Genomic DNA, 19,405 nt, shown 5'->3' with positions numbered 1-19,405 from the left:
TGCTCTTGCGCTACATTACTAGTTTTTAATAATAATAAATTATGTGCATTCCCATCAAATTGTGACCACATGTGACCGTTTTACGCGACTGTGATCGGTCGGTGATGATGAGCATAAATATATAATAGCATGACCATGATCCTGACCTGGGAAGTGTAGATCAAAGAGTACAAAAGCCCTTTTATACTCTTTGGTGTAGAGAACTCCAGTAGATGTCTTTTGTGTTTACATGATCCGTACATTGTACATCGATGTACCCAGACCTCCGAAGGTTTCTCTTCCCGCCTCCCTGGTTTGACCAAGGAGGTACTAGGCAAGCTTGCCTAGTACCTCCTTGGTTTGACCGTCTTGCTTGAGGAGGATGGGCGGCGCACACAGGGCTCCGGTTCACTTTTGTTGACATCCTTATATTTATATAATCTCTCTGCGCTGCTATGCTCTGCATGCTGGCGCTGCGCGCTGGACGTTCTGTACAGCTACCATGTACCACAGTGCACTTCCTTGCCCTTGGTGTATTGTGTGGTGGAAAAAGTCAACTTTTTTTCGCAGTGGACCTTGACAACAACAGAACAAAATGAAGTCGCAGCCACTTCTAGTGCTCATAATTACTGCACTGTGTATAACGACGTATGCTGTGAACGTGAACGATAAGCGGAATGTTCTTGTTATCATTGGTAAGTTCACGTATTGCAAAGTAATGAGTGGTTTGTGGTGGCGTGAGTTTATACTACACACAGCCTAGCCCATATGCAGGGACGCTGGAGCACGTCGTCTGGTCGGGATGGCAGAGACCTTCTATTCCCACCCCCACCTCCTCTGGAGCTCCCTGTTTGTGCACAGCGGGGCTAGTATAGAGGCCTGTGAGCTCAGAGCTACCAAGTCTCACGCATTCTGCGTGAGACTCAAGCATTTAGGGGCCATCTCACGATCTCACGCATGACACCCATTTTTCTCACGCATCGGGCGAAGTCTGCAACTTGGGCATATAATAATGAGCATAGCTCAAAAGATTAAAGTGATAGTTGCAATTGAAGGTATATATTCCCTTTTGTCTTTCAAAATAAGCAAAAAATAGTCACTTAAGTATGCACCTGATCGCACCATTAAGAGCTAAAAATTGAAAAAGCTCCCTACCGTGGGAGGCCACGGGGGGGGGGGGGGGGGGGGGGGGGGACCCCTCCCACACCCTCGCTCGCGCGCACATTTGCATGCCGAGATGCCGAGTCATGAAAATCTCACTCATAAAATTTTTTGGAACTTGGCATCCGCTGAGCTGTGTACATCAGGTCAATCGCGTTTTGACTTTAGAAAGGAATCCACAGAAGGTGGTCTACTAGCCCGACCAGACGCTGTTATAGTACGCTGTGCGAATACAGCGACTGGGCTGTGTATAGTTAGTGGTCTACTAACTGCAACAGCCGCCACTGCGTGTGGCGGCTGCGCCGTGCTCCCATTCAGATCTTCATGTTGAACAAACGGGTGCCTTTGCGGCGCTATATTTCCTTAATTTTTCAACAGAAACTACTAGGAATACTTACATGGGTCGATGAAACCTAAATGACTATCATCGGCGACTGTTTGATGCATTTCATTGCTTGTGATGCACAAAATGATGTCTTATAAGCAGCTCACCGATGTTCACAGAATTCACAATCACTTGCACAAGCGAACAGAATAGGGGAGCTATTCGTTATTCTCACATAAGCGAAACTGCGGGGAAGCCGCCAGGACCGCGCCGCCAGGCGCGGTCTCCGGGGCTAGTGGTCTACCAGATAAAGTCTTTAAGCATTACAATACACAAACAGGAACTCTTCCTAAAAACAACACATACAAAGAATGAAAGATTATCCTTTGAATATGTATCAACTAAAACGAGCGAATATTATTGAGAAATTTGCCTTTTCTTGCATGACACATTGAGTTACAATATGTGTAAATGAGAATCTGTGGACACAATGCCAAATACCATTTAGCGAGTGTACTCATGCAATCTCATAGTATACCCCTCATGCTCCCTGGCCTGACTGGCTTCATTTCAACAGAATGTGTTCAGCAATTTCTATTCACCCGGCCCAGCGTATGTAATAAAAATGTGTTTGAAGATACTTTTTCTTAAAGTTTACACTGAGCTGTATACAAACCAAATTTGTCATCACTGTGATAGGCTACATAAGATGCTATCCCCTTGAGGATTAAGAAAAATGATTGAAAGTGAAATGACAGAAACTGTAAAATTCACAATCAGAACTAAGAAAAAAAAAAACTACCTGAAGAATAGAAGACAAAGGGACCAAAGTTCTAAGTTTGCCTTTAATTTGCCGGAACTAATTAGATTCTAGTAAAGTATTGGAAAAGCAACAATATTACATTTGTGAAGGATGAAAATTTGATAAGTGTTTAAGCATAAATGTGATTACAGTGAAGGTTTTTGTTGCTGTATTAAGTAATATGTGAATTTGTGTTTGTCAATCAGCTCCATGGCCGGCGGAACCGGAGGGGGGGGGGGGGGGGGGGGGGGGGGGGGGGGGGGGGGCTCGGCCCTCCCCCCCTCACTTTTTGTGCACCATACAAAGGAATAAATAAGGTGTCATCACTTTGGGCCCCCCCCCCCCCCCCCAACTTTTTTTTTAACCCTGAAGTACGTAAGTGGCACTAAAAAGAAATAGATAGAGATGTTGAAGTGTGAGCGCGGTAAGGTTATGTTTTTGCGCTGAAGACCCCCCTTTTTTTTTTTTTTTTTTTGCTTGTCAGCTGAAGAAACCCGGAAGTGGAAGGAGAAAGATGAGCCGAAGACCCTTTTTTTTAATTTTTAAATTTTTTTGCTTGTCAGCTGAAGAAACCCGGAAGTGGAGGGAGAAAGATGAGCTAAAGACCTTTTTTTAATTTTTTTTATTTTTTTGCTTGTCAGCTGAAGAAACCCGGAAGTGGAAGGGGAGAGATGAGCTGAAGACCCTTTTCTTTTTTTTTTTTTTACTTGTTAGCTCGCTCGTGAAACCCAGAAGTGGGCCCCTCCACTTCTGAAAACGCTCCGCCGGCCCCTGAGCTCAACATGACATCACAGGTTTTAGCAGACAGACAATACTTTGCTGGAGATAAAGATTACAATCATATTTATAAAAAGTACTTTGTATTGACAATACTTCTAGATCATCAAATAATGATATCTCTCCAAAGATGTATGTAGAACCAGTGCCCTTTGGCCACTGAATTAATAATGATTCTTTGTCTGTATCCACATAATGTCACTCATGGTTCTATCAGTTCCTTTGAATCTTTTGAGAGTTTATTGACATAATTTGTGCCATTTGTTTATGTCCTGATCATGAAGTGTGTGTGTGTGTGTGTGTGTATTCTGTGTGTGAAACTGAGATGCGCATTTCACCTGCACCTTGTCACCTTTTAAGTCAATTTAAACAGAGTAGAATGTTTATTCGAGCAGGGTTTTCAAATAAAATCTAGAATTTCAAGTGTTGATTTGATTCGTCTAGGTTTCAGCTTAAAATCAATTGTCTTCCATGATATGAACTTTGCCTAGGTGTCGTTGGTATTGCTGATATGTTTGCAGAAGTTTTCTTCATACCATGTAGTCATATGGCAGAGACTGCAGTACAACCAATATCAGGGGAGCATTTCATGAAGGAACTTGTCGGATAAAATATCTGACAAGTCAATTATATCCGACAAGTTTTGAGAAATTCTTTCGTCTGATTGGCTGATTTCTCAAAACTTGTCAGATATAATTGACTTGTCGGACATTTTATCCGACAAGTTCCTTCATGAAATGGAGCCCTGATGGCACATTGAGAATGAAAAGAAGTTATAATTGAGCCATATGGTAGGAGGCATGTAGTATTCAGATGATGGACAATTCTTTTTTTTTAGCGAGTTCAAGAAACTAAAATTGATGCCCAAGATTGCATGACATGAGAGTTCTCTTGCTGTATAATAATGAGATTGTGATATAAACCCAAAGCAAGTTTAGATTCTGTTGATTTACCAAACAATGTCTGTGTAATGTTTTTAGAAGTCTTTGGGGGAAGTCCTTTCCGTAATCTTTCCGGAATAAGATACACTTAACAATTTATTTTTGTCAACAGCAATGCATTCCTTCCTCCCTCATATCACAAAGCCTATTGCTCCTGCTCCTGCCTATCAAAATGTCTAGATAACTTTGAAGTTGTCAACAAAATATACCATAGATCTCTTTGTGTGTGTGTGTGCGTGTGTGTGTGTGTGTGTGTGTGTGTGTGATGGATATGCATGAAAATCCCAAGGTAAGTTATGAGATACCATGATAGTATTCATTTTTCAGACTTCATTGAAATAATGAGTTATCTTGCTTGCAAAGTTTTTGAAAATGATGTTGAAATATTTCATGCAGCTGCTTGTAAATCTCATAATGCATTCCATCTATTTCACACCATCTCCTATCTATCATCATCACAAAAACATCCAAACAAACACACATCATACACCAAAAGCCGATGATGTTGGGTTTGAGACATCGGTGTATAACAACACTGCCTGCAAGATGCCGAATATGGCGCGTCTGGCCGAGCAGAGCGTGACGATCCGCAATGCCTACACGTCCGTCAGCAGCTGTTCCCCGAGTCGGTCGGTGATCCTGACCGGTATGCCGCAGCACCAGAATGGCATGTATGGTCTGCACCACCAGGAGAACCACTTCATGTCTTTTGATACCGTCAAGAGCCTTCCCTTGCTGCTGGCGCCATACGGTATACACACAGGTAAGCAATGAGAAACTACTGCTGCACACATATTTTTCTGCATCTTTTTCTTACTCTGTATCTCTGACCTGAATTATTCTTGGAAACTTGAATCATATGCATTATCAGTGATCTTATGTAATGGCTAGTGCTTTTGAAAATACATGATGCAAAAAGGAGTATTGTTTTCATGCAACATTTATATATATTTCAGCTGACATAACATCATTAACTCAAAGTACACAAATGAGTGAAAAGTTGCAAACATTGTCAATGATTCGTCTGGGATTATCATCGTGAAGTTCCACTATCTGCAAGATTCACGATGACGGAAATTTTTGTGTGTATAAGATGCCAGAGATGATGATGTAGAATGTTGTGTATCTACGTGTACGTACATGAAGAAATTGGACATGACTTTATATGGACAATTATTGTGTATTACTACTGGGTTTATCTGTTTGTTCACAGGAATGATTGGAAAGAAACATGTGGGGCCAACATATGTCTACAAGTTCGACTTTGAGCGGGACAGCGACACGCTGCCCATACTCCAGTGTGCCCGCAACATCACCCAGATGAAGTTATACGTCCGGGAATTCTTTGCACAAAATAAAACGAGGTATGCATGAGAGCACCATACAAAAGCAAAATTTTGCCTGATTTGACAGTGAAACACTCGAGATGTGTATTTACCATGGTTCAATCACATTACCTGCTATAATTTCAGTAAGGCCTAGGGTTCAAGCCCTACAGTGGCACTTGAGCCTTGCATGTGACAAGTTAATCTCAACTTTGCCTCCCAGCTAAAGGGATAGATATTGTGATGCCTTGTAGGAAGATGAATGTTATTGTGAATATTTTTTTTTCCATGTGTGTGTGTTAGAAAGTGACAGCAGGGCTGGAATGCTGCCCAGATAGAGAAGAGAGTGGGCTTTCTCCCGCGGACATTCTGATCAGTTTACTTTTGTTGTTGTAGTTGTCGACATTGATGCTGTATTTTACGGTTTAATAGCAATCAAGTCATTTGACATCAAATTAAATTTTTTTGTGGACACCAAGAAAATATGTTTCAGTGAAGTTATCCTGACTTGCCCTTGAATTTCTAACTTTTGTAAAGACTGGAACAGCCAAAAATGAAATATTTTACATTCTTTGTAAAAGATAGAGCATCCTTTGCATGTTATGAGACATTTAACAGTAAACTTTGTGTAAGTCTGAAATAAGAAAAAGGTTTTGTTTTGTTTTGTTTTGTGCTTTGCTATATTCTGTGGAGGCATGCATTGTATAAAGTAATTTCATCAGGGAATGCCCCTTGTTGTTGGCCAATTTCACTGGATTCTCATCTCTTTCTTCTCTGCTGCTGTTCATTGGCACTTAAATTAGTCCCTTCATGCTGTATGTTGGTTTCAATGATGCACACCGCTGCGGGGGTAAATACGGGGAGTTCTGTGAGAAATACGGCAATGGAGAAAAAGGCATGGGGATCATCGAGGACTGGACACCTCGGTACTATGACCCAAAAGATGTCCATGTTCCTTATTTCCTGCCGGACACCCTGACCACTAGGGTGGACATTACCAAGCAGTACACTTCACTCAGCCGACTCGACTCTGGTAAGTGGAAGCAAATATTTGTGTTGTGTGATAGTCATATTGTTTTGCCATGCCTTGGTCCACCACTGCTGCAACCAGGGATCTCATGATTGATTGTTGGTGGCCTTACCAATTGAGCCACCATGCCTCTTCATTTCCTGTAACTGTTATTTTGTTGATATTAAGTCTCAAAGGAGGAGTAAAATAGTGAAATGAAGGGAAAAGGAAGAGGATACATACTGTAAAAGTGGATATTTTCGTGCAACTAATTTTTCGCGCGTAGCTGGGTAAGAAGAGTCTCGCGTGTTTTTGATTCCGCGGAATCAAGACGTTAACTACTGGAACATATGGCACGCAAAAATATTTGCGTGCTTTTATTTTCGCGCTAGCTTCTGGTTGCGTGAAATGCGCGAAAATTTCAACACCGCGAAAATTTCCACTTTTACAGTATGTATAAAGAAAGAGATGAGAACTATGTAATCACTTACAATCACAACGTGCTCTGGAATAGGCCCTACACGTTATACTACATAGTCGTACTACATAACTTCAGAATGTTTATATTCATTTGCCTATGCAGCGACAAAGTAAATGCCCTACATGCATAATGCATTTGACTTTTTAATAGAATGGAAAAGGAAGATTTACAAGGGTTGTATCTTGTAAAGATTTTCAGAAGAAATCAGATTTTGTACTTTACTTCGATGTCATAAAGTGTTGAATATAATTCAATTCTGTATATTTTAACTGCACTCAGTGATGAGAATTTTTTACAAGTATCATTCATTTCTGCCAAATGTTGTCCTCCCAATTGTGTTAGAATGTAATTTGGTTTGATGATATATAGCATACTGTGTTCAACTCTATTTGTAGAGTTATCTTACATGAGATGTGTCCTGACGAGATGTCAGTGTCTATTGAACATGTCAGGATTTCCTAGAATGCCAAAGTTATATTTAAACCAATAATAACAGGATATTTTTCATTTGTTGGGTGAATTGAATGCTGTGGTGTGTGGTCCTAAATTTGAGATTCCTGTGGACTGCAACTGGAGGCCTCCTGTCAGGCTTTGTGAAGTAGTTGACTTTTATAGCATAGTCATCAGCTGTCTGACCTTTGACCTTGTCAGTTTAGTTCATTTGTGTTCCTTAATTGGTACTCGCAGGAATTGGAATGTTACTTGCCGAGCTGAAGAGAGTTGGTCACCTGAATGACACTCTGATCATCTACACGTCTGACAACGGCATCCCATTTCCCAACGCCAAGACCAACCTATTTGAACCCGGGATGGGCGAACCAATGCTGGTCTCTAACCCTTTTGTGAAGGATAGATGGGGACAGGTAAATTGTACATCCTATTTATTCAGCCATCTCAGCTCTCTCTCTCTCTGTCAGTGTAATATAGTGCAAAGTGTAGGGTAGATATGATCTGAAACAGAAAAAAATGGAATAAGTTGTGACTGTATGGCTGAGTAAAGGTTCCAACAGTTGTCTTTTATTCTGTACTTGTATGAGAGAATGCATTTCTGTGTGAGAGTCGCTTTCGATTTCACAAACTAGTTCTGTAAAGGATAAAGGGTTGTCTGTCATCTGCATCATTAGATTGAAGTATCTTGTACATCTCTATAATTGGGCTATACTCTCATCAACATCCGATTTTGATCTGGATTTGTCTTAAATAATTAGGGTGGCCACATATACCTTGCTCTTGAATACAATGTAATATTTATATCATTGTAGGTCAGCGATGCTATGACAAGTACCATGGACATAGTTCCCACAGTCTTGGACTGGTTCGGGATCCCCAGTCCCGGTAAAGAGGGCTCACCCTCAAAGGGACAGCAGACTGGAGTCAAGAAGGAGACAGAATCAGCCACCAAGTTGACAGGGCACTCCATGCTCCCGTTGACCCAGAGTGAGCCCTCTACTGGCTGGGATCACGTCTACGCCAGCCACAACTTCCACGAGGTCACCATGTACTACCCGATGAGGGTCATCCGCAACCGCCGCTACCGCCTCATCCACAATCTCAACAACCGCGCCCCGTATCCCATGGCAACGGATTTGTACGCATGCCCCACGTTCCTCGAGATCCTCAACAACACCGAGAGCGGGAGGCCCACCAACTGGTTCAAGACTCTCAACAAATACTACTACCGGGATGAGTGGGAACTGTACGACCTGCAGAATGACCCACATGAGGTCGTTAACCTGGCCAATGACCCCGCCCACCAAGATGTCCGCCAGAATCTGACCAGTCAGCTGCACTCCTGGCTCATGGAGACAGACGACACTTGGCATTGTTACCCAGAGGGTGTAAGGTTCAAAGGGGGCTGTGGACCACTCTATAATGACCCAGACCACGATAAGGATGTCAATATCATATACTGAGGATACATCAAACTAATGCTAGTAATGTATTACATCTATATTGCACTTAATAAAACAGTTTCTAAAGATACATACATTTACTTAACAATGGAAAGCCAGCGGAGAGAATTCAGAACACAAAGTCAGGATTATTGTGTTCATGTTTCTGGAATTTATTAACAAATTGCGCTAATGCGCTCTGCACGTGTTGTACGGGAACAAGGGTAGAGTTAGGTTAGCCAGAATATAACTTGTTGCAATAACTTTGAAGGTATACAATAAGCATGGATAAATTCCTCAGTGGATTGCCTAATAAGAAATTTATGTATTTTGCTGAATTTGGAGGATGCCGAAAACAGCTGCCTTACAGCTGATATGTGTGTCGTTGCATCTTCAGCTGGTTGTTTATAATTACACTGAGAGCAAGAGCATTTTTGGAGGAAATATCATTGACACCACCCCATGACGTGTGTTGTACATGGTGATTTATCCATGTTCATAATACAAACAAAAATTATGTGATATCCACTGTTGTCTATATTCATTATCAAACAGTAAGCAAAAGAAATACAATGTAGGATATATTTAGGATATAAATTTTCCGTACCACATGAGTATGCATGGTCAGACTGTTTAAAGCCACCCCGTCTGACAGGTGCATGCTGTGGAATTAGCTTCTACAGTGGTAACTTTTTGTAAAAATGATGCATTTTGGCCAGTCAGGGAATTACTGTCTTGTGATTTTGTATATTCACTCATTTTATCATTACTATATACTAACATTGAAGTCTTTTTCTGTACCGTTGATTTGATATGTTGTAAATGTGGAAAAGAAAGAGTTGACCTCATGTCTTTCTAATTTTGTTTTTCCTTTCTTCAAAGAGCACAATTAATGTTTGTAATTGACATTCCCACCTACTCTGCTGCTGAGTGTATGGATGCGGTGTGCATTCTTCTCAGCTTTTGGATTGGTAGCTATCTAAAGTTAGTTCTAAGAACATTAGCCACAGTACTGCTCATTTTGACAAGATAAAGACCAGTGCATTTAGTTATAGTAAATAAATGTGCATCGTAAAATATCTGATTCGGCTGGATGTTAGGCTGACAGTCCCTACAGTGTATAGTTCGTGAGGGAACACCTTGTATACATGTACTTTGTTTGTGGACCTCATGTTTTTTAAAGAGCAATTTCTCATTTCTTCATGCTTTAGAGCACAATCTGTATTAACCAGCTTGATAGCTGGTAAGGTCTTTTCTTTGTAACTTTGTAAATGCTTTCATCCCATGAAATAGATAAGCATTTGCCTCACCTAGTAATAGACCAGTTTACTGGCATGTTCAGATTTTTACGTACCTTTATAGAACGGATACCTTGCCTACCCACCAGAAGGCTTGTCCGAGGCTTGCCTTAGATTTGCCTGGCTTATCGATGACTAATTCATGCAAAATGGATTTTGAGTATTGAAAGACACGGTATAGGTGTATGGATGGTTGGAAAAGCAGGTTACGAGGTCTTTGGAGGAAAAATGTCCATAAATTTGAATTCACCAGTAAACTGGCTCATTGATTCTGATTGCAGATCGTGGAAGTTGTCAAAAGAGGCTGTGTATCCTGAGAGCACAAATATACTACTGGTATTTAAACATTATCTTGAGATATTTGTGGTCTATCTTTTGTACTACTGCAGTATTAAGACATCATGTGGACATGGTTAACTAGCATATAGGAAGAGATAAAATATATATTTGAAATTAAATACTATATGATGATTGTTACTTGCATTTACATGTCCAATATTGTGTTCATTCATGTACAGTCATTCCCCATGAAGTTGCATCGAAGTCATGAGCAGGGAGTTGGAAATGATTGAAATGTCTCTGTTTTAATGCCAAAATGATCAAATATCTTACAGTCATTTGCTAAATGTGCAGCCTTATTTTAGAACTGAGCATCTGTAACTCTGTACATTCTAACACAGCCCCTGCCTTTCCCATACCCCATTCTTGGCTTTATTCTTCCACTACATAGTCTCCTCAACCAGCCAGTCAATATAGACCGATTCTGTGACGCGCTATGTGTATTTTTGGCATGGGCAGCGCCATTACTGCGGTGTCTCAGCCGACCCCCCCCCCCCCCTCCCCTCTCCCCCACCGCCTTCTGCACACGGAATGAAAAACTGATGCATGGTTGTTTTAGCCAATGGGCGTCTCGTACTGAGTGCGCGAATGCTTGCTAAATGCGCGAACCTTTGATACAAGTGTGCGATAAACATGTTGCCCGGGGGTTGGGGGAGAGGAGGGGGGGTCGGCTGGGACACCGCAAAATGAGCTCATGGCTGCGCCCAGTGCCACAAATTGTCTGCTGCCCTCAACGAACCCAAATCGGTCTATAGGCAGAGCAGTTTGCAACTCACAGCAGCAATGCATCCCTTTACTTTTGTACACCTTTAAGTCAGAATGAAACCCAAATATTCATTTGGATAGAGTGAATGCAACAATATTAGGACAACATATCTGTGAAGTGTGAGCAAGATCAGACAATCTGTTCAAAACTTATGAATTTTTGAGGTTTTAGTGCTACATCGGTCGATAAGAAACAGCAGTTTGTGATATCATAGTGATGGAATGATGTTTTAAAAATGAAAAGAGAATTCCACAAACAGTATATAGCTTCATTTTCCTTTCTTAGCATAATGAAAGTGCACATGACTTATCTCCAGATGTCGGGGGAAATTATAGTACTGTTTATATTTCAGTAATAAGTCAAAGGAATGTGTACTTTTCACAGGTAACGCACTGTTTTAGAACTCTCAGTAGAGTATGCTTTCTTCATATCACTTTACTACTGTGACTTCACAAATTGTTGTAGCCTTCTTATCCAGTGGTGCAGCACATGCATTTAATCAAAACTTTATAAATCCATAACTTATGAATAGATTGTCTGATCTTGATTAAACTTCACTGATATGCTCTACTATTTCTGAATCCAATAAAATCCTCATATATATTTGGGATAACTTACCATTTAATCAAGATTATCTTAGGAATACTGCAACACATCTGACATACAACCAATCATTTTGACAGAAAGTTGTAGAATGGTGCTGTAGCATGACTTGTCATGAGAGCAAATTATGGTCCTTTACGTCAACAGGTACATAAATATGGGGGATTAGATACACTGTGAAAGGTGTCTCCAGGAGTTGTAAGTTTAACAGAGTCCTGTACGGCACAAATGAAAGAATTGGAATCCACAAGTTGCAGTAAATTTTGAACTCAAGCAAGCCAACTCATTCAAACACTGAACAGTGTACCCACAAAAAAACAAAGAAATGTGCCGGGTAAAGACGATCGAGTGTAAGTTATGAGAATAATTGAAGACAGAATGGATACTAGAAAGATATGAATGTGCATGTGATAGTGCATTGTGTGTGTGTGTGTGTGTGTGAGAAAGGGGGGGGGGGGAATAATTGCAATAGCTGGGCACCGTTTCCTGAAAGTTGTCAGCCCTGACAAGTTGTCAGTCTGTGATAATTACCATAGTAGCAGTCGGTGACCAGAATGTCTCAACCAATCAAAACCAAGTATTTTACTGAAATTGTCAGAGACTGGCAACTTGTCAGGGCTGACAACTTTCATGAAATGGTACCCTGCTGTTTATTATAACATTATATTCCTTCCATTGTCGTGCATTTTTCCTGGTAATATCATACATTCTTCCATACCATCTTCACTCACAAAACACCCATGTGTACATCAGAAAGACATGCATTTTTAAGTTCCCCTTCATCAAGATGTCATGTAAAGCTATTGCAATTGCTCATCTTTCAGTGGTTATCATTTGCAAAAACTTTCACAAATATATTCTACCCGAAAGCGTACAGGGAGACCACAGCCGAGTGAGACACGAATTAAAGTCAACATTGATTTCAACAGAGTGCAATGCCCTCCCATTTCAACCAACACAGTTATAGCAAAATTGCATTAAGACAAAGTAGATGTAGTCCCAAAATTTATCATCTAATTATCTTTATATTTGTCTATCTATCTATTCATGTACTAATTTATTCATTATTTTATTTATGTATTCATTTTTTATTCATTTATTTATGTATTTATGTATGTATGTATTTATTTATTGTTTAATTCATTCATTTATTTATTCATCTATCTATCTATTTATCTATTTATTTATTTATCTATTTATCCATCTGTCTCGTATGTATCTATTTATCCATCCATCTGTTTGTCTTTATCTTTCTGTCCATCTATCTATCTATCCATCTATTCATCTATCCATCTATTTATCTATCTACCTATCTATCTGTCTATCTATCTATCTATCTATCCATCTATTTGTCCCTCCATTTGTCTCTATCTATCTACAGTCAAACCTGCCTTAGCGGCCACCTGTCTATAGCGGCCACCTGTCTATAGCGGCCACTGCAAAATCCCCCCGAGAGAAAAGCCCTGTTAAAGACCCTGTGTATAGCGGCCACCTCTCTAACGCGGCCAGCGGCCACAAATTTTGTTTCCCGCGGGAGATATTAACCTGTCTATAGCGGCCAAAAACCCAATGGAGCCGTAGCCAAGCCGATAATTCAGCGTATTTTTCTGTTTAGCCGTGCGAGCAACGTTCAGTGATCGCCACCGCTGCATTCATCCCTCATTCAGTCCTAATAATGCACGATTCTTCACGACAATAAACATGCTACTGTGCAACAATTTCATATACACCGCCATGGTTAAATGCATGAAACGAACGGTGTATGCATACGTACACACATACACTGTACATGTACATGTAAGGATACAATGATGAAACATGTACATGTAAGCAATGCACACAAAGTTGGATTACCTGTCTATAGCGGCCACCTGTCTATAACGGCCACTTTTTCCGTCTCCCTTGGGTGGCCGCTATAGACAGGTTTGACTGTATCTATCTATCTGTGTAGATCTATCTATCTATATCTATCTATCTATCCATCTATCTATCTGTCTGTCTATCTATTTATCTATCTAATCATGTCTTATATATACTACGTTACTTTCATTTCTTTGCCTATAGTGAAATTTCTATATAATGAAAGGAAACTGTCAGTTGCGAGGACTTTGATACAGAGGGAGTTGCCTGTATTTAGATTGTCACAGTAGGCTAATGTCTACACCGGCAATGCAAAGATTTAATCATCATGCTCGGGTTAGTACAAGATACATTAGCCCATGTCTGCCTGCTGTTATACATGGCCAGCGCAGCCGTGGGAGCTGTGGGGTCTTGTGTTTGTACATATGTGTGAAAAACTTCCCTGGTTGACTAGACCAGAAACACACAACACCACATATTAGTTTGAACCCAGTGATCAGGATCACCTCAAAATTTATTGATTAGGTCATGCAATTGCAAATTATCATGCATGGCATGGCATATACATGTACTAATGTTGGTCAATACCAAGACAGGAAATAGATGAACAAATTTCACATTTCCAGTTGAATTATCTGGTGTTCCAGTGACCAAAACTTTGATGAATTGAAATGTGTATGTGCTTTTATTCCACATGGGCTGTGACAAGTTTGTGTTTGCTGGTATATGCAATCAGTTTTCCTTTTAATTCTGATGTGAGAATCACTGATTAGAGGACTGAGTTTCTGCTGTCCAAAAGGCCTATATATTAACATCCCCATACACCACAATATCCTTCCATGTACATTGTATCCTGCAAAATACATGGCATAGTTTGTGCCCCTTGGTACAGTATCTCTTTTGTTGGGCCTCTGTGGCTGTTGATAATTTGGCAATGTTCCACCCCTGTCTGACCTATTCGAGACTAGTTTGTCACGGTGAAGAATAACGAGGTACAAGGTGAATGTGCAACTGATCAGTGGGGAGTGCATATATCTTTTGACCTTTCACCCCTTCCCTAGCTGCTAGTCTTGAATGATACACATGGTGTGGAATATAACCTTTAGTCACAGTGCCTTCACCCAAAAGCCAGGGTGTTCCAAGATCATGATCAGATATGAATGTAGCAGCCTAAGGGACATTGAAACATATCATTTTCCAAACTACTCATAGCTGACGATGATGGCTTCGAAAAGGGAGCATACAACAACACAGTGTGCAAGACGTCAAACTTTGATCGACTTGCTGAGAGGGGGGTGATCTTGACCCGCGGCTACGCCTCCACCAGCACATGTTCCCCAAGCAGGGCTGCCATCTTGTCTGGACTTCCACAACATCAGGTAACCATGGCAATACAGATGTTGATGATCAGATGTTTGTGTTTAGTACATGTTTCTGTCCTTTCAAGCAATATTTAATACTGCTACATCTTTGGTAAATCTCATACAAAAGAATAATCAGATATGTTAAAAAGAATTCATCACAAAAATTGATATGCCATGCACTAACTAATCAATAATTGCCAATTCTTCACTGTGTCAAAAATTTGACATGAATTTAGTTTTAATTTTTGTCATTCCAGAATGGACAGTATGGCCTTGCCAACAGCGCCTATCACTTCAGGTCTTTCGAGACGGTCCGGAGCATCCCAACCATTCTCAGTGGTCATGGAATCTACACAGGTAAACAGCTAGCTTGCTCTCGCCCTCTCTCTCTCTTTATTTTCCATCTATATCTCTCTTATCTCTCTGAAATACATTGATAGAAATATATCATAATAATATCTTCTCTTCCTCCTCTGCCCCCACCTCCATCTCTCTCTCTCTTTCTCCCAGTGCCTGAGTTTAATCTTAGTTTGTTTCCCATCATTCCCTCTCGTTGTCCAGGCATTGTGGGAAAGAAACACATCGGCCCAGACTCGGTCTACAAGTTTGATTTCGAGGAAACGGAGCTGAACAATGATGAACTTCAGATCTCTAGAAACATTACGCTCATGAAAAGATTTGTCCAGGATTTCTTTACCAAAACTCAGTCGAGGTAAACGTTTTGTTCTCATCCATGTAAACTTACAATGTACAGTGTAGTTACAATGACTACCCCTAACAGTTGGAAAGGTGTCAAGCAGAAGTAGACAGTTTAACTGTCTTGTTTATGTGTATACATGTACTACAAGATTAGGTTATAATGGCACAGTACGATAATGGCTGATATAGGCAGTATAATAGAAAGAACTGCCAAAATTTGAAATTCAAATATGTCAGTCCATCATGGACTTGACAGAATTTTACCAGTAGTTCTTGAATAAACAAGTGAATGTGAAATTTGGGCAACTAACACTCATCACATGAGGTTGGACTTGAACTTTCATGACCTGGCCAAAACTGTGAACATAATTGGTTCACCTTTGTGTTGTCATAAATATTAGCATACCTCACATTATTTTTCAGTTACCATGGTAACAAGACAGAAGTCTATCCTGAGCCATTAATAAGCATATAACCTGAATTGGTTTGAGTTTCTGCCTCTACAACTGTGGAGCAAGTGCAAGAAAACTGAACTTTGTGACACACTATATTTCATGCATCTTTATTTTTGTGGATTTTGCAATTCAAATGAGATTTGTGACATTGCAAACTCAGAAGCAGTATTGCCTCTCATAGTATGATGTGCTGTATATTGTATCCAACGTGTGAATTTGCTTTTGAAAAAGAAATTCTAGAAAAGTATGCCACTTATCTCTCATTCCAACAATGTGGTTAATCCAAAACCAGCCATATGTGAAATTGTCTTTGAAGTCACAATTCGTCAAATGCATGGCATAGGCAGTAGTCTTTCACTATTTCTGCACTCACAGACCATTCTTCCTCTATGTGGGACTGAAGGACCCTCATCGAGCCCAGGACAAGGACGTGGATCGCTACGGGTTGTTCTCTGAGAAGTTTGGGAACGGTGAGGAGGGCATGGGAGTCATCCCAGACTGGACTCCTTTTCACTACTCTCCCCATGAGGTGATTGTGCCTGCCTACTTACCGGACAACCTGGTCACCCGACAAGACATAGCAGCCCAGTATACATCCATGAGCAGGCTGGATGCAGGTAACAGATGGCAGATCATCATCAGTGCTTGCAGGAAGTATAATTACACAGTTAGCCAAATTGGAAACACATACTGAAATATTATATGAATGACAATACATGTACTGTCTTTCTACACTTAAAGTTACATGCATTACATATATTTCATTATGAGACACTATGTGAAAAACAGCTACCTTCATTTAATGATAATAAGAGTTACTTTTCCTGCTAACTTCAAGATGTTTGTCCAAGCATTGTTCCCCAAAGAATTTCAGTTACTTTAGGAAACAAACGGTACATGGCAACAGAGTTACATGGTTCAATTCATATTAACAATTGTTATTATGTTGTCATGTGAACATGGCACTAGTCCTTATTCCCACTTTTACTTTGTTTTTTTCAAAGGGATTGGCATGTTGCTTCGTGAGTTGGAGCGGACTGGTCATTTAGACGACACCCTGATCATCTACAGTGGGGACAATGGTATTCCATTTCCTAATGCCAAGACAACCCTTTATGAGATGGGGATACGAGAGCCAATGTTAATCTCCTCCCCTGTCCATCCTCACTCCTGGGGTCACACCAGCCCCGCCTTTGTCAACACTCTGGACTTCTTTCCCACAATCCTGGACTGGTTTGGTGTACCCTTCGAGAGTTACAACATCTTTCCCAATCAGCCCGTGTGCCTGACGGGCAAATCCATCATTCCACTCCTGGAGAGGGACGAGGACACGGAGACCGAAAGATGGCAGCAGACTTTTGCCAGTCAGAGCCTGCACGAGATCACCATGTACTACCCGATGCGCACCATCCGTAGACGGAATTTCCACCTCATCCACAATCTGAATCGGCGTGAGTACTTCCCGGTTGCCACGGACATCGCTGGTTCTCCGACCTTCCAGCAGATCTTGAAGGACACTGAGAGGGGTGCGGGGACAGGGTGGTTCAAGAGCCTGGAGGACTTCTACTACCGCCCTGAGTGGGAGCTCTACAATGTGGAGGATGATCCGCTCGAGGTCCATAACCTTGCAGAGAGCCGCTCACATGCAAAAATTTTGCAGGAGATGAAAGTGAGCTTACAGGCGTGGCAGAACGAGACCTTTGACCCTTGGATCTGTCATCCCGATGCCGTCTTGTTCGGTGGACAATTCTGCCTTCCTATTCTGAATCAGAAGGCAAATTCCCGGAATTCCAGGAGTAGGGAAGATTTATAGCCATTCCAAACCAATGACTCTGCAAAGAAGTGCCATAATTTGCCTCAATTTCGTGACAGTAATTTTCCTACTTTTGCATTTCAGTCTGTGCATACATTAATGATTTGTATATCAAGTTTTATCATCACCCTTCTCTTCATCTTTATATACAGCGAATTTAGTTATGCAAGGCTCTATTCAATGATTGGTTTATACTTACTCCTCAATTTTTTTAGATCATCCAAACTCTTTCCAGCAATGTGACAAACTTTCATTTTTTATCCTCAGTACTCCAGCAAACATCAACAATAGTGTGGAAGATATGAACATTATTTGATGCATGACTTGCAAGATGCTTTTCAAGCTACACTTTCAATATAACGAGGGTTTCATTGATACAGTTGTAAGCAATATTTTCTAATTATATGAATCTGTGTTTCACTCACTGTTCTAAACAATGAATAGCCCAAATATGAATTCAAATCATTTATGTATTTGTGAATAATCAATGCTCACAAGAGAACTAAATCATCTGCAGAAGAGTCATCACTGCAAAGCTGTCATCACTGCAAAGGTATGCAGTTATTTTGTGTATTCCATGTTGGAAATCCTCAGACTTTTCTTCACACTTTCTATGAAGATAACAATTGGGATAGGTACTGGTACACAGAATATTGCAATTTGATTGTTCACAATGATACCATTCTACAAGTACTTTAAAGTGGTGGGTGTTTCCTTAAATATAGGTTAGTTTTGTGTTTCAATATATTACCAACAAGAGCTGGACTTGTTTCGCTGTCCTGTGTTTCTGGAGAAGATTCTTTTCTTTTTTTTTTAATTCAATAATAAATCTATTTGTCTGTATTATTTCATTGAATTAATCTGACAGTAGAAGATTAGGTGCTTCATAACAAATTTCAATTTACATCAAGAGAAATTTTTCTTCAGATCTGTTCTTAGTGTATGATAAGAGTATGGAGTACTATGCACTGTAATATGTTTTGCATGTCCGAAGCAGATATGGTCTGCCCGTGCTAAAACATTTGAGAAGAGTAAAGTTATGGAAATTTTGTGTACAAAGCAAATGGAGAGCTGCTCAACACCTCCATCACAGAGTTGCCAATTTGTCTTTTTCTCAAAATTTTATCAGTTCATAACTTAATTTTGTGCTTCTCATTTTTTTCTTTAAAATTTCATTGATCTACTTTTGTCAACCAGATGACAGGCATGTTGGTTTTTAAATTCACTGAGATAAGCATCAGTGATATAATGCTTACGATGTAAAATCCTTACAAACAGTGCTTGTCACCACCACTGAACTCTACTATGGAAGGGACGCTGCGTACAGTACTCGCTGAAAGTGGCCAAAAGGGTATTTGAGCTCGGTGCACATCACTGTTCAATGGTGGCTAATATGAAGCCATCACGGCCATTCTGAGACTCCAATTCCTACCGCAGTGATTCCCGACTCCAAAGTTTGCTGCATCCGCTTCTATACTCTGGTCTACAGTAGTGAGTGGGACCAGCATGCTCACTT

General features: G+C 40.5%; 2 protein-coding genes across 2 annotated transcripts; both read left to right on the top strand.

Annotated features, from left to right (window-relative positions):
- The first annotated feature begins 488 nt into the window (after positions 1 to 488).
- Positions 489 to 9,107, top strand: LOC139711830 (N-sulphoglucosamine sulphohydrolase-like). Its single transcript, XM_071623679.1, has 6 exons — positions 489 to 674; positions 4,482 to 4,748; positions 5,199 to 5,349; positions 6,114 to 6,343; positions 7,488 to 7,663; positions 8,063 to 9,107. Exons 1-6 carry the CDS (start codon positions 575 to 577, stop codon positions 8,711 to 8,713), a joined length of 1,575 nt encoding a protein of 524 aa, XP_071479780.1. The 5' UTR covers positions 489 to 574; the 3' UTR covers positions 8,714 to 9,107.
- A 5,145-nt stretch (positions 9,108 to 14,252) lies between these two features.
- On the top strand, positions 14,253 to 18,550 carry LOC139711826 (N-sulphoglucosamine sulphohydrolase-like). Its single transcript, XM_071623676.1, has 6 exons — positions 14,253 to 14,280; positions 14,771 to 14,937; positions 15,180 to 15,279; positions 15,484 to 15,634; positions 16,452 to 16,693; positions 17,081 to 18,550. Exons 1-6 carry the CDS (start codon positions 14,253 to 14,255, stop codon positions 17,887 to 17,889), a joined length of 1,497 nt encoding a protein of 498 aa, XP_071479777.1. The 3' UTR covers positions 17,890 to 18,550.
- Positions 18,551 to 19,405: the final 855 nt, after the last annotated feature.

The sequence above is a fragment of the Diadema antillarum genome, unplaced genomic scaffold, assembly GCF_040938485.1.
Source record: "Diadema antillarum isolate AM-2024a unplaced genomic scaffold, OU_Dant_1.0 seq00001708_RagTag, whole genome shotgun sequence".
Classification (NCBI taxonomy): Eukaryota; Metazoa; Echinodermata; class Echinoidea; order Diadematoida; family Diadematidae; genus Diadema; species Diadema antillarum.
The sequence above is the reverse complement of the archived record's forward strand: the minus strand, read 5'-3'. Positions and strand labels throughout refer to the sequence as shown.